Consider the following 13,441-nt stretch of genomic DNA (forward strand, 5'->3'; position numbering starts at 1 on the left):
TACTTAAGTTCCCAAAATGAGTCAAAATAACTCTATATAATAGAGTTATCATGAAGATATCCAGAAGCATCTCAAGGTTTTGAATCCTACATGGGACTAATTCAATCGGTTAGAGAACCTTTTAATATGCAATCAACATAAAGAATGAAGTTCAAAGTCAAACTAATGTAAGAACATTAAGCGATTAATCTTAGAATTCAAACAGATCTGAAAATCACTTAAATTTGAAGTTTGCTGCATTTTTTGACACATCCAATAAAAAGATTTCATTCAAATGACTTGATTTTTGAAATATGCTATAAAAAGTTGGAAATGAGTTTTAACTATCTAGAGAGATCATATTGAAAGGAATTGAGCTACGAAGTGTGAAGAATTTATCTCTATTCATTTTTGCTCTTGATCAATTAGTGATCAAGTTACACATTGGCAAAGCTGTCAACTTTGGTTGATGAGTTTAGGGAAGCTTACTCTATAAAAGCTTAGTAGAAGCCATTAATTCCACTAGTTTAGTAAAGTTGAAATTGAAAATCCATAAACAGAGATATCAAAGTAATGAATATAGATTGAGAAGGACCAAATCATTATAAATTACCTTTCTTCATCCACATTTCTTTACCTTTCATTTGATTTTGAAATTTTGAATATTTCTTTGAAGTACTATTCACCCCACCTTTAACTTTTGTCACGGCTTGCAAATCCATGACAAGTCAACCCAAGCAATCATGAAGCCAACAACAAATGGGGGTTCTCATGCGCACAAGACGCTAGCAGGATTGGACCGTACAAGGCACATAAGAGCGATGAGGATTAGCAAACTTGGCACGTAAGGCCCACAGGCTTGTGAGCTGTGTGCATACGGATAGTCGACTAGGGTTGGACTTCTTCTATAATGCTGCTAGGAAATGGCGACTAAAGTAGCATATGGTTAGACTAAATGTATTTTATTAAGAATAGGACAATTTACATATTTATATTTTTTTGTTGATTACTTTACTTGCAGTATAAGTAAGTTTAGAGTTATGATATTTCCTTTTATGTCATTTACTAGTACACCAAGTATGTCTAGATTTAAGATGAGTTATAAATAATATTTTTTAATTTCATTATAAACATAAGGGAAAAACACACCAATAATCGACATAAATCTATTGTACCGTGAGAAATAATACACTTTATTTCTCACATGTCTTCTTCTTTACTTCACACATCCGCATTACTATTAGAAGTTAGGGTTGCTTAGTATTCATATGCAAGTTTAAATGTTGTATAAATCTTAACTAAAATTCCAAACCTATGACACATTGCCAATCTTGGGATCAACGAAATCTCCTTTTCAAAAATAAATGTCATTTGCTCTTATATTATTGAAACAGCAAGGATTTTTTTCTTAAAAAAAATTACTACAATCAAAAAGAAACAAAATATCTTACGAGTAAATTGTGCCATTTACGAAGTGTATATACCTCATGTATAAAACTTTGTACTACTTATAAAATAAACATTTAATTTGAAAAAAAAAAGAAATATGTAATTACAAATTTTAAATTATTATCTTAAACATTGTCGATGAAATTTTTAAATTTAGTTCACTAATAGTCATAAGGTTGTCACAACTCAAGTCCTGCTAGACTGTGTTTAAGAAAATTAATAAATCAATATAATAACTGCAAAAACATGAAACAATATTCTATCGTGCTTATAGATTTTTCTAAAATCATGTCACCACTGTTGGTTTTTCTAGAGAAGACATCAATTGTAAGAATCGCACCCCAGAATCTCACAGTTGCAATCTCATGTTGTAACATGTCCACAGCAGCCTCTTCTTGAATAGATGCCCAGAAATTAGAATTGAAGAACATAAACAAAACACAGCACCAAGTCTTCATCAAATGCATTTGTTATTAATTTGACTCCCAAATCCTACGTTTACAATATTGAGGTAAATTGAGACCTACTACTAAATCCAATAGGCATCGCATCAAGGATAACATATGACAAGGATATTCAACTGACTGCTGTGCAGTGCCAATGCCAAACCACACATATATTGAGTTAAAACAACTCAAGATGAAAACCCAAAAGAGAGCATAAACCAGGCTATCTTCTTGCCCATGGCCACAAGCAACTCTCTAACGTTGCAGCCTCACTGCTTCAAATTGCCCGATCAATCTTACCACAAATACTGTTAGCAAGCAAAGAATCTATAGAATCACAAAAGGAGTTTGTCAGGTTAAAGCAAGCATTAAAAACATGCCTGCAATCCTACAACTGCTTCCGGTTGTCACACATCTGTCCTAATCTTATCAACATGCTGAATTCTGGTGATCTATGCCATTATCCACCACCGATACTTCTTTGCTACTTAGCTTGTCTTCCAATTGTAACACTAGAATGAAATCGGAATTTTGGCTTATGGATTCATTAGCTAGTGAAGCTAAAGCATCTGTTCCCGAGCTACAACCCATTTCTCTTGATGGTCCTTCTCTCTCCTCTTTCAACCTAATGGTCTGAGCAAGAGCATGAGACATTTGGTTAACAGAGTCACCAGCACCTAAATATGAAGCATCCACTGGTGAAAAAGCTGGCTCTCTAGCCTTCCTTTCCTTCAAAGCTCTTTCCCGCTTATCATAAAATACAAAATCATCTAGGATAGATGTACGAGTATCATGATCCTTGAAAATTTTCAACATCTCAATGCCTTGCTCTAAATTCACCTGATTACATTCCAACAGCAGAAGAATATAACACAAGACTGAGATGCACAATTATAAGGCAAAAAATATAAGGCAAGCAAGACTGAATATAAGACAACACCTTGGTGCTAACAGGAAAAGCATGTTGGGGCTCAGGTCTCACATCAGTTCAAACAAATAAGTTCAATGTGAATTCCAGCAAAGGGACCAAATCAGAAATAGTGGGCTAAAGGTTTAGCAAAAGGAAAATGAGTTCAAAGAAGCATGAAAATCAGCTACATTAGTAATCATGCAGCCCCAAGGGAAGACACACCATAGTTACCAGGAATGAGGTATGTCTCCGTTCATTGTACGAGAACAGGAATGATGTCATTTACCTAATTTTTGGTACGTTGGGGGTAGGTTTAGTTGTTACACTATGGAGGTTGTGGTACATTGTAAAACAGCTCTTGGGTCACCTATAGTTTGATTTGGTTGATTATCAGTGATAATTATAAATTTAATAAAGATGTTGAAGAAATATTGAATTGACTTTCCTTTAGAAATATGTAATAGATTTTTTTTTCTCTAAAATTGTAAGTGGGCTCTCAAATATTAGTTCATAAAACATAGAGGGTTTTTTATTATGTTTTAAAAATAGGTATTAGGTTTAAAAGTATGAATAACATTAAATCTAATTAGGCAGTGGCCCAAAAGCGTTGAAAAAAATAATCAGCTTTTTTTTTTCTTAACCCTAATATTAAATGTTTTTGACTCCACTCTCTATTTGTGCATCTCTATTATTCTATCTCTCTGTTCCTCTTGTCTTCAGCCTTCTCTCTCTTTATCTTCCCTTCTTCTCTAAAATTCCAGAATTTGTGCTTCGCTTCTCTCCTAAATTCTGCCATTTTTTTTGCTGCTTTTGTTCTGCAGTTTTGATGTTCGGTTCCCTCTATGATCCAAAATCTGGATCCCCAATTTTAGAATCCAGATTGCATACCAAGGGATCCCAGACCGCAAAAGTACCACACGATCTGGATAGCAAGATCCATTTCATGGTTCCAGGGGGATAGAGAGAACCTGGTAACTATGTGAGAGACACATTCAAATACAAACCCAGCCCTCAAAAGCCATGAAAAACAGCACATGCATGCACACAAACTAACCTTGACAGAAACACAAAAAGGATTAAGAAGAAAGGGAAAGGGAAGAGGGATGGGTGGGGGGTGGCAAACATACTCTCAAGAGAAGCATTTAAAAGAGCTTAAAGATGACATACAGTTGAAATAAACCCCCAACCCTTACCACACCCAAACAGCATGAACTCTCGCTTAATGAAGAATGACAAACAGCTAAAAGTAATTCAGAAGACAGAAGAAGACACTTAAAAAGAAGCATGCTTGCACAAGCTGACATGTTAAAATTCTTGATAGGAACAGTCAAATCAGCCACCTATAGAGGAGAGGAAGATGGGTGCATTTCACAGCTAAGAGACACAGTAAAGAAGCATTGCTGAGTAATTATGTTCTCCAAGAGCAATAGAGATGCACACATATGCAAAAGTTGAGGAGGCTTAATATAATTTGATACTTTTATAAAGTGACTTCACAACAGTGACAGAAAATTTGGTTTGTCAAGGATGCATACTATGGAAATTTGAAAATGTTTCAAAAGAAGCAAGATCACAACACGTCTTAAAATACCAAACTAACATACTCATCTTATGAACATTTCTATAAGAATATTTATTCTATAAGAATCTTTAGTCTATATTCCACCTTAACAAGAGGGTCATATCGAAGATAAGGAAATTAACCCTTTTGAGCAACAAAAACTGCAAAAGCCTTCAAATATCACAATCGTTTTAGAAGTTAGAACCAAACAAACCAATGTACTTGTCTTATGAAGTTCTCTAAAGCACATTACTACACTTCATGCCACTGCGACCTTCCAGTCCAAGGGCATCTAGCTCTCTAGTACAAGCAAAAGCATAAAAGCCTTCTAATGCCACCGTACTCTTTGACTGTCTAAGAATCTATCACACCAATGTAGGATAGCCACTATGTTCTTATATTGAAGGGAAAAACACACACACACTTAAATGAGAGAAGTCAACTAAAAGAGAAAACTTGACCTTTTCTTTCACTGTAACCAAGGCACAGGATTCGACAGGCACTGAAGATAAATGAAGCAAACCAAGGGCTTGTTTAGTTCTAGAAAATTATTTTTATTTTCCATCTCTATTTTTATATTATAAATTATCAATGCAATAAGGGTAATAAAAAATTTAGAAATCCTTGTTTTCCAATTTTCTATGAAACTAAAAAAACAAAATGTGAACTGTTTTCGAACTTCCTACCTGCATTTGGAAACCCTTTTGTAATTTTCCAAATTTAGTTATTTACCTAATCTTATTGATAATATTCAGTGTGAAAAAAAATGGAAAACAGAAAACAATTTCTAACAACCAAACAGATCCTAACTTCTTTACAAATAAGAAACACCAGAATACTACTAGAATGCTTGACTAACATTCTGCATCTCAGTCAACAAAGAAAAAGTTGGAACAAAAGAAAAGAAGCAAGAAAAAAGAAGGAACCGGAGGGGGAGAAGAGATAAAGAAGCTATGCTACCTCCTGTGAATCTCGACTGTGGGTAACAGGCTTGTTGTCATTATTTTGCAGCAAAATATGACGGAATCGATTGTTTGGAACGTCTTTGATGACATGCCACTGAACTGGGAACTGTCCACTCCACCTATCTTGTTGCCAAAAGTCTGCATCACTCTCAAAATCTACAGGTCCAGCCATTTGAGCTACCCCACAAAACTGTCCACTGGCATTGACCTGAAAAAGGTAACCAACAATTAAATTTTTCAAACAAGCTAAATACAAGAAATAGATGAGAGTAACATGTTACATATAGTGAAGGCAACAATCTTCTCAATTGACAGCTAATACAATAAAACAAAATTAGAACAGGCTGCTTTTCTATTTGGCTGGTATTGATACTAATCAACTTGGTTGACCCTATTTAGATCCACATTCCATAAACATCTAGAAGCAAAACTAGACTTGTTCTTCGGCAAGTTGCAATTAAACCATTATATATACACCTTAAATAAACCACCACAAGACAACAACAACAGCATCACTGACTAATGGAGCTTCCCGCATTCAATTATATCTTCTATCACACTATCTTCTATAAGCACACATCCTAGGTTGTAAACCAATGATGACACTTCTTTTGCTCATCTGCACAAAAAAGATTTAACTAAGGCCTAAAAAGCCAAGATACTCCAAATTAAATTTTATTTAAGAAAAAAAAATATATCAAGCAAAGTTGACTCATGCTACTTACTGAAAACAACAGAAAGACTGGACAGGTTTCCTTCTTCTCTTTGGCTTCACAATAGGCAGCATCTAGTTTTTTGTTTCCATGTGGAGTGCTGGCCCATACATTGTATTTAATACTTTTGTGAACATTGTCTTCACTGAAAGATTTGATGATAAAAAACCTGGCATTCTCATAATCAGTACAAAAATCTGGCTGGTTGTACAAATCAAGATCAATTGCAGATATGGCTGAATCTATTTTGCTATTATCAGATCGAGAGCTCTGTTCACTGGTGCTCTTGCCCTTCAGCTTTACAGCCCTTGGTCCACGATTATGGTCCATACCCTGAGACTCATTAGAAATGCAAATTGAGTCCTGGTCTCTTTCTTGTCTCTTGCCCTTGTCAAGAACAAATCTTGTCTGGTCATTAGGCCCCAAGAAAGGAACAGATGCACTGCTGAACTTGGAGCTCTGATAAGATCCATCGTGTGGGTAGTGTCCAACAGAGGAACCAGATCTCTGTAGAAAAAAAATGCATAATTATAAATTTACAACAGTAAAATGGCTATGCAGTCCTAGAAACATAAATAACAAATAATCGTAAAAGAACCTAACCAAGTAATATCCTTGTATAGGAAGCAACCATCTCAGAAAAAATGTTACAAATATCATATAAAAAATTCAGTTAAGCAGGTGCGCTTGATGACATTATTGCTGAATTACATTGTGGGTAATGGAGCTCCCAAAACTTAATATTATGCTGTATAATTTGACATGCCCCACAAAGAGGGAAACAAAATTGTTTGAAAATTTCACTGCTAAAAAGCAGATACGTATGAATAATGAATGTAAATGAAACTGCAAAACTTTAATTTTTGTAAATTAAGAAGCCATTAGTGCTTGTCTTTTTTGTTTTTAACAGCAAAGCTTTTTCATAAAAGATTCAACTAGCTATTTATGACAACCACTTCATGATATTCCTCAGTAAGTTGTATATGCAATACAGTTCCGATATGTCTCCTGCTGCATCCCACAGTCATATGTAAACTATATGAAAGAACGATGCACATAGACTTCAACTGAGTCAGCAAATTACGATAGATGATTGTCACTTTCAATACCAGATTCACCAAAGAAGGGAGTGATCAATATACAGGATAATGAAATAGTATTTCTTCTATTTAATGAGCAGTATTCTTTAGTTGTCACCATTTTTAGCTCTCATGGAACAAATTGAATTTTTTCCTATGATTTGCCCACTGTGAAAAAATTTTGAGGGAGGTGATGGATTTGGTATTTGTACAGAAACGTTCTTTAAGCCATCATTTATACTGCTTCCCATATGATTAACAAACGGTAAAGGTCTATTCTGTAGGGGGACATGTTATGCTATTTTCTTTTCCCATTTATGCCATATCAGCATAGTAGCAGTGTTAGTAAAACCATAAAATATGAAGATCCCACCAGCAAACTTTTTCTTTTCCCTCTTCTGCATATTGGGACACTACACTTTGGACAATATGACAATGTTCTAAAGTTAAGAAAAGAAACCTGTCTGCGCTCATATGAACCAAGAATGCCCACTGGTTGAGAATAAGCTGCAGGAGAAGTTACAGCGCTAGAACCAAAAATCCCAGAAATGTTCCCCATACCATATGATCCATATTGTATTAAGTAACCTGACCTTGTTCCATAATGCATGTTCTCCTTACTACTTTCCAGTGTCATCAGCTCAGTTGGTATAACAGGGACAGCTGCAGGAACATTTGGAGAGGCAGGTAGTGGACAATAAGTTGGAGGAAATGGAACTTGTTGTGAAGCATATAGTGGGCCTTCTACCAGTAGAGAAGGCAGAGGTGTACCAACTGGGGAATATTGTCCATATGACATTTCAGGAGTGAAGCCATAACCAGCGTGCAGCAAAAGAGATTGATTTTCATTGTAGATTACCTGGTCCAGGTTAAAATAATTATCTTCCTTAAGAATAAAAGTAGAGAAGAGAGCCACCATATTGTGATCTTTAAACTAGGAAATATGCTTTGAAGATTACAGAATGAAGTAGTCATATTCTCACAGGAGATAAGTGCAATCCATCAGCATTCACAAAGTGAGGATATCCATCCCAACTACCGGTGCTATTGCCATAGCCTGAAGCCAAAGGAAATTTGATGCACACAAATTGCACACAATTGTTCTGAGCACTCATCCAAACATTTTGAAGTAATAATACTGCCAAGGTATTATCAATACTAAAAGAATATCTTTAAAAAGGAAAAAGAAAAGATTTTAAAACTTAATCTGCAAAGCTTTGTATATGAAAGAATACTGGTCAAGATTCAAAATAGTTAATACAGAAGGCCAAGGTTCACACATGCAAAATAGTAACAGGAAGCATGGACGTGAAACTAACCTCCGTATGACACACGTTGATGAGAACCACAAGCACTGAGTGGATGGATGATACTAAGATCTGCACTTTCATTTGAAGCTCCAGGATAGTCAGCAGCATCCATTGAAGGTCCTATGGTGGCTGCATCCGGGGAAGGATTCGCTAAAATATTCCTTTCATCTTTTGGCGAAAGTAGCTGATAATAGATTACAAAATAAAATGCTAATGGAATATATTGACCTATGGTCATCAAGTTACATGGAAACAAATACAATTAAACATTTACCAAGCAATTCATAGTTAAGTACCTGCTCCATTGAGTTTTCAGGCCAAACAGGCCTCTCCCCTGCAATCCACCATTGAACATTCATTGACTCGTTGCAAAAAACATATCATAAACATATTTCATAACATATTGAACAAATTATTCAATCTCAGATAGCAAGAAAACCATCACGGAAAAGAGATAAAATTACACTCCGTGACTCATCACAACATAGATAACATATCATGAACATATGTTAAAACATATTGGACAAGGGTTCCATCTCAGATCTGGCAAAAAGCATCACGAAGAACAAAATATTCCACAGAGATATAGGAGACTCTAAAAATGTTAAAACAGATCTTGAGGTGTTAGAAGGAAAGAAAACAAAAATTAATATGACATTTCTCTAAAGTCGAGGCAACTCAAAATGACACATCTTGAGTTGTTATTTAAAATCCTTACTTTGGCTTTCAAAATACCTCATCCAACTACTAAAAATTTTAAATTTCAAAATTTTATTTGACCAAACAAGTTAATTTCATTTTTTGAAGTTTAAAATCCTTTGTACAAATGAAATTTCACCTCGATTTTCTCATCTAAACGTATTCTAAAGGTTATGAGCATAGCTCTAAATCACGGTCACGCAGTCATGAAGCCGTCACAATGTAACGGATGCCAATGCACAAATCTTACATACTAGGTCATAAGCGTAGCAGATGCAAAATTTTTCCTTAAGAATGCAATTTGTCTTTAAAAAATTTTTCATAGAGGCTCTGTTTGTTTCACTGAAATGGACTTTACGTTTTCTAATGTTTGCTTGCCATAAATTGTCTTAGTCGAAGGAAGATGTCTTCTTGGTCAAAGGAAAAAGCACTCATTTTGGGGAAAATTGTCTTCTATTTTTTAAAAACACAAAAGACATTTGCCGAAGTTAACAACGAAGGGTCCCAAACTCCCAAAACCTTTCACCCACTCAGCTCATTCATTAGACTTCATGAAACCACCATCCCTCTTCCCCTTCATCCGCTAGAGCTTCTCCTCCCCCCCATACACACACACACACACACACACACACACTTTTCCTTGGCCTACAACCTCCTTCCTTTTTTTCCTTCTCCCTTTCTTCTTCCCTCTCATCTTTTATTTTTTCCTCTGCCAGCAACCTTGCCTTCCTTTTCCTCTGTTCTCTCTTTCCTCCTCTATTACCCTTTTCTCATCCTCTTCCTATAAACTGATCCAAACCCATTTTTAATCGCATCTCAACAAATTGCAACCCAAAATCTTGATTTATTTTGAGACCTAGTTCTTGTGTTGCACAGCTGACAATTCCTTTGCTACCAAGCTCAAAACCGCCAGCCATAGTTGCATTCCTCCACTACCAACAACCAATTCCTTTTATTTTTCTTACCATTATAATTTGTATTATTGAGTGGGTAGCATCTGAGTGGGTAGCATCTAGGTGCAGTTTTGACAAGTAAATATTCTGGATTTCCTCACCCTTAAGACTACTTAAGGATGATGAATTCTCTTTTGTATTGCTTCATCATTAAGAATACTTAATTACGGAGTCTAGCTAACACCTCCTTCATTGTAGCCACTAAGAATTAGCCTCCTTCAAACTGCTATAAGGTTATAAACTTTCTTTGGAAGTAGTTTTGAGAATATATTCAGCCAAATTATTGAGAAGTGTGGTGTGATGCCATATTAATTGTGGTGTGACTCCACAAAAGTTCCTAATTGCTCTCAAAAGTGTTTCTTCTATTCTTATTCTCTTAATTTAAATTTTTACTTTGCTGCATCAGTTCTGTTATCAAAGCTAAAAGTTCCTATTTTGAAAGATCAACTACTTGTTTAAACGTTGCATGCAACTAAGAAGTGGGAGAACTTATCCAGCCATGAGCTATAAGAGTGCTTCTGATCAATAAAAATCACATTTAAATTTGATTTACAGCAAACAAGAAGCTCAAACTAAAGAAATTGCCGACCTCAAAAATCAACTCAAGCGATAATGAAGTTGTTATAAAGGGCATAAGAAAGAGCCGGCCAGAAAACCAAAATCTCTGATACAAGATTCGACCAAGTTAGTGGCAATTTTGCTACCATAGATCAGGGTAGACCAGCACAAGAAACAAGTTATGCTTTGGTGACTAAAGATATAACAAAGAAGGTTCATATAGAAGTAGAAGACTTTTAAGGAAAGCTGAAATCTACAGTCTCTTCTGATAGGCTTATATTTATGGAAGTATTTTAATTGGTTTTCTAAGCCAGACGACATGAAGGCTCGCTTTACAAAGGCAAAAATTTGAAGGGAACAGCACGGCCATTGCAGCACAGTGTTTAAAAAAATTTTAAAACTGGAGAAAGGCCTATAAATTGGTGAGATGAAATGGAGTTGAAGATGAAGGAGCACTTACTCCCTGCTGATTAGGAACAAAACTTGTATATAAAACTTTCTTTTAGACAAGAAGCTAGATTGGTAGAAGAATAAGCAGAGGAGTTTTGTGAGTTAACAATTTGAAACCAAGTAAAGGAAAGTGACATGCAGCTTGCTGCTTGGTATAAAGCAGGCCTTCCAACGAAGATAGCAGCCACACATACCTACAGTTTGGAGGAAGCTTACCAACTTGCTTTAAAAATTGAGGAAGCATTGAAGTTTCACTCAAGTACACGGCCAAACTTTCAAACCAGGGAAAAGCCAACAGCTCAAAGACCTTCAAATATAAGTAACTATTCTCAGCCAACTTTTGACAATGCTCACAGTTTTAAGCCTAGAGAGTCAAATAAAGCTCACACTCCTGATTCTAAAGGAAAGACAGCTTCTAATCCAACAAAGAAGGAAAAGCAGTTCACCTATTTTAGATGTGGGGAAAAGACCATTACAGTTTCCAACATCCAAGCAAGAATCTTCACATTGGAATTGAAGAAAATATTGCTGAACCAGTAGATGGTGAAACATTTGAGCATGAAGTTGGTGAATACACAAATGATGAAGAAAATAACCAAAGAAATATTGAAACTAACTTTGTCAATTTCATAAAGTGAACTTGCATAGTGAGGCAACTACTAGCATCACATAAAGTGGAAGATAAGGAAGATTGGCTGTGGACTACTATTTTTCAGACCCTAGACAAGGTATATCAGCTTCCCATTTTTATACCAGCAATAACTTTCATTTAATCTTGTCCTATCTTTTCATTTCAAAGTATAATCTTTGTAAGAGGTTTAATTAAGAAGTTATGGAGAGAAGCAGCTCTGCAATGGCATTGCTGTAGCAGCTGTTACATCCTGGGTAACAGCCATTAGGAACATGATTCCGAATCATGGTGATTTTTTTAGGTTTCATGGTTTCAGCACCCTCAAAATCTGCTAAAAAGTGGCTTTTATACCGCATAACGGCATATTTAGAACAATAGCTTTGAGTTTCATGAACAAAATTGATTCAGTACAAATTTCGCTATTAAGTAACATTAATCCCCTACCTTGAGCACCAAAGAGTCATTGAGAATCTTAGGATACATCATTATTTTAGAAAGGTTATACACTGAAAGTTATATTTACAACCTCTGGTCAGTCAAAGACAGGATACATAAGCTAGTCAAATCATCCCAAGCCAAGGTCAAATTGGATCAAATTGACAAGATCAAATCAAACGCATCCTGCCTAACGTAGAAACTACTTCTAATCGCACAGTACAATGATAATACTTGTGAAATTTAGAACAGAGAATGGGGGGTGGGAGGAATACAAGGGAGCACCATCCATGATTGGAAAGATCTCAATCAAACATGAATGTAAGAGGCAACTGCTCATTTGACTCTAAAACTGAGTGTGTAAGGAATGGCCAAAGGGCACCAGCCTTACAGTTTCATCCCCTTATTCTGTTGCCAAGAATTATTGCTGCAAGTAAATTCCCCTTTCCCATATAATAAGGACGATGATAATAACTCAAAACTAATTTAACAAGAAATAATCAAGACATTAAATAGGAAACCACAATGTAGAAAGGAAAAGGTAATAGAGGCAAACATATTTGCAGAGTCCTAAATCCAAAGGGGAAATGAGACAGAGTGATCCATAAATACAGAAATTAATACATTTCAAAAACCCTAGCAACAGTTGTGCACAAGGCAGATATCACCACTCGAGCCAAATACAAACGCTATAAAAGCATGGAAACTCTACGAAGTATTCGATTTTTAGCGTTTGAAATTCAAACAGAAATTCTCTCAATTCCACTCGAAACAAGCAAAAGGCAGAAATGGGATCAAACCTGTAGATGCGATTCGAAGCCGTTCGTTCATGGATCGGAGACACTTTGATTTTTTTGAGAGGGAAATAATTCAGAAATGTGACAAACAAAGGGAGGGGTTTTGGCCTTTGGGGTTTGACTTTTTTTTCTTAATGAGGGTTTTGAAATATTTTTATCAATATTATCTACCTATATAGTAATACATTAACTAGTCTTGATGAAATAGCTAAATAATTTGATCAGAATTTATATAATAAATATTAATGTAAAAAATTATATAATCTATAGTTATACCATATATTAAAAGTGAGTACAAATTGAGACTATTCCAAACAATAAGTTTTTTTTTTTTGGTTTTTGTAGGATGACCTCTTTGATCATTGTGAGGTTTTGGAGCTTTTCTTGTCTTTCCAAGATCAATTTTGTTTTTTTTTTTTGTTTCGAGGGCAATTTTAGGTTTTTAATATATTTACATGTGTTTTTGGTCTTTTAATTACCATACTACTAGATTTTTTCCTCTTCGC

The 13,441-nt window shown here is 35.3% G+C and overlaps 1 protein-coding gene across 8 annotated transcripts; it reads right to left on the reverse strand.

Annotated features, from left to right (window-relative positions):
- Positions 1-1,579: 1,579 nt before the first annotated feature.
- Positions 1,580-13,085, reverse strand: ECT10 (evolutionarily conserved C-terminal region 10). 8 transcript variants are annotated; one of them, XM_021422680.1, is made up of 9 exons: positions 12,939-13,085; positions 8,709-8,746; positions 8,422-8,596; positions 8,086-8,159; positions 7,874-7,961; positions 7,563-7,765; positions 6,036-6,530; positions 5,306-5,518; positions 1,580-2,714 (listed from the first exon to the last, which is right to left on the reverse strand). In XM_021422680.1, the coding sequence occupies exons 1-9, from the start codon at positions 12,967-12,969 to the stop codon at positions 2,304-2,306; spliced, it is 1,728 nt and encodes a 575-aa protein (XP_021278355.1). In that variant the 5' UTR covers positions 12,970-13,085; the 3' UTR covers positions 1,580-2,303. The 8 variants fall into 8 exon arrangements, with proteins under 8 accessions (XP_021278355.1, XP_021278353.1, XP_021278354.1 ...); XM_021422678.2 differs by having other exon boundaries at positions 1,581-2,714; positions 7,563-7,961; XM_021422679.2 differs by having other exon boundaries at positions 1,581-2,714; positions 7,563-7,961; positions 8,687-8,746; positions 12,939-13,045.
- Between the last annotated feature and the right edge of the window lie 356 nt (positions 13,086-13,441).

This window comes from Theobroma umbraticum, unplaced genomic scaffold (assembly GCF_002168275.2).
Source record: "Theobroma umbraticum cultivar Fairchild unplaced genomic scaffold, ASM216827v3 scaffold_95.0, whole genome shotgun sequence".
NCBI lineage: Eukaryota > Viridiplantae > Streptophyta > Magnoliopsida > Malvales > Malvaceae > Theobroma > Theobroma umbraticum.

What these genes read in the sequence shown, in the direction of transcription:
- ECT10 (XM_021422678.2), bottom strand. Translation starts at nt 12,969, where the DNA reads ATGAACGAACGGCTTCGAATCGCATCTACAG. An exon ending in CTGAAAACTCAATGGAGCAG is followed by an intron (nt 8,597 to 8,708) that starts GTACTTAACTAT and finishes ATCTATTATCAG; the next exon opens with CTACTTTCGCCAAAAGATGA. An exon ending in ATGGATTGCACTTATCTCCT is followed by an intron (nt 7,962 to 8,085) that starts GTGAGAATATGA and finishes AACCTGGACCAG; the next exon opens with GTAATCTACAATGAAAATCA.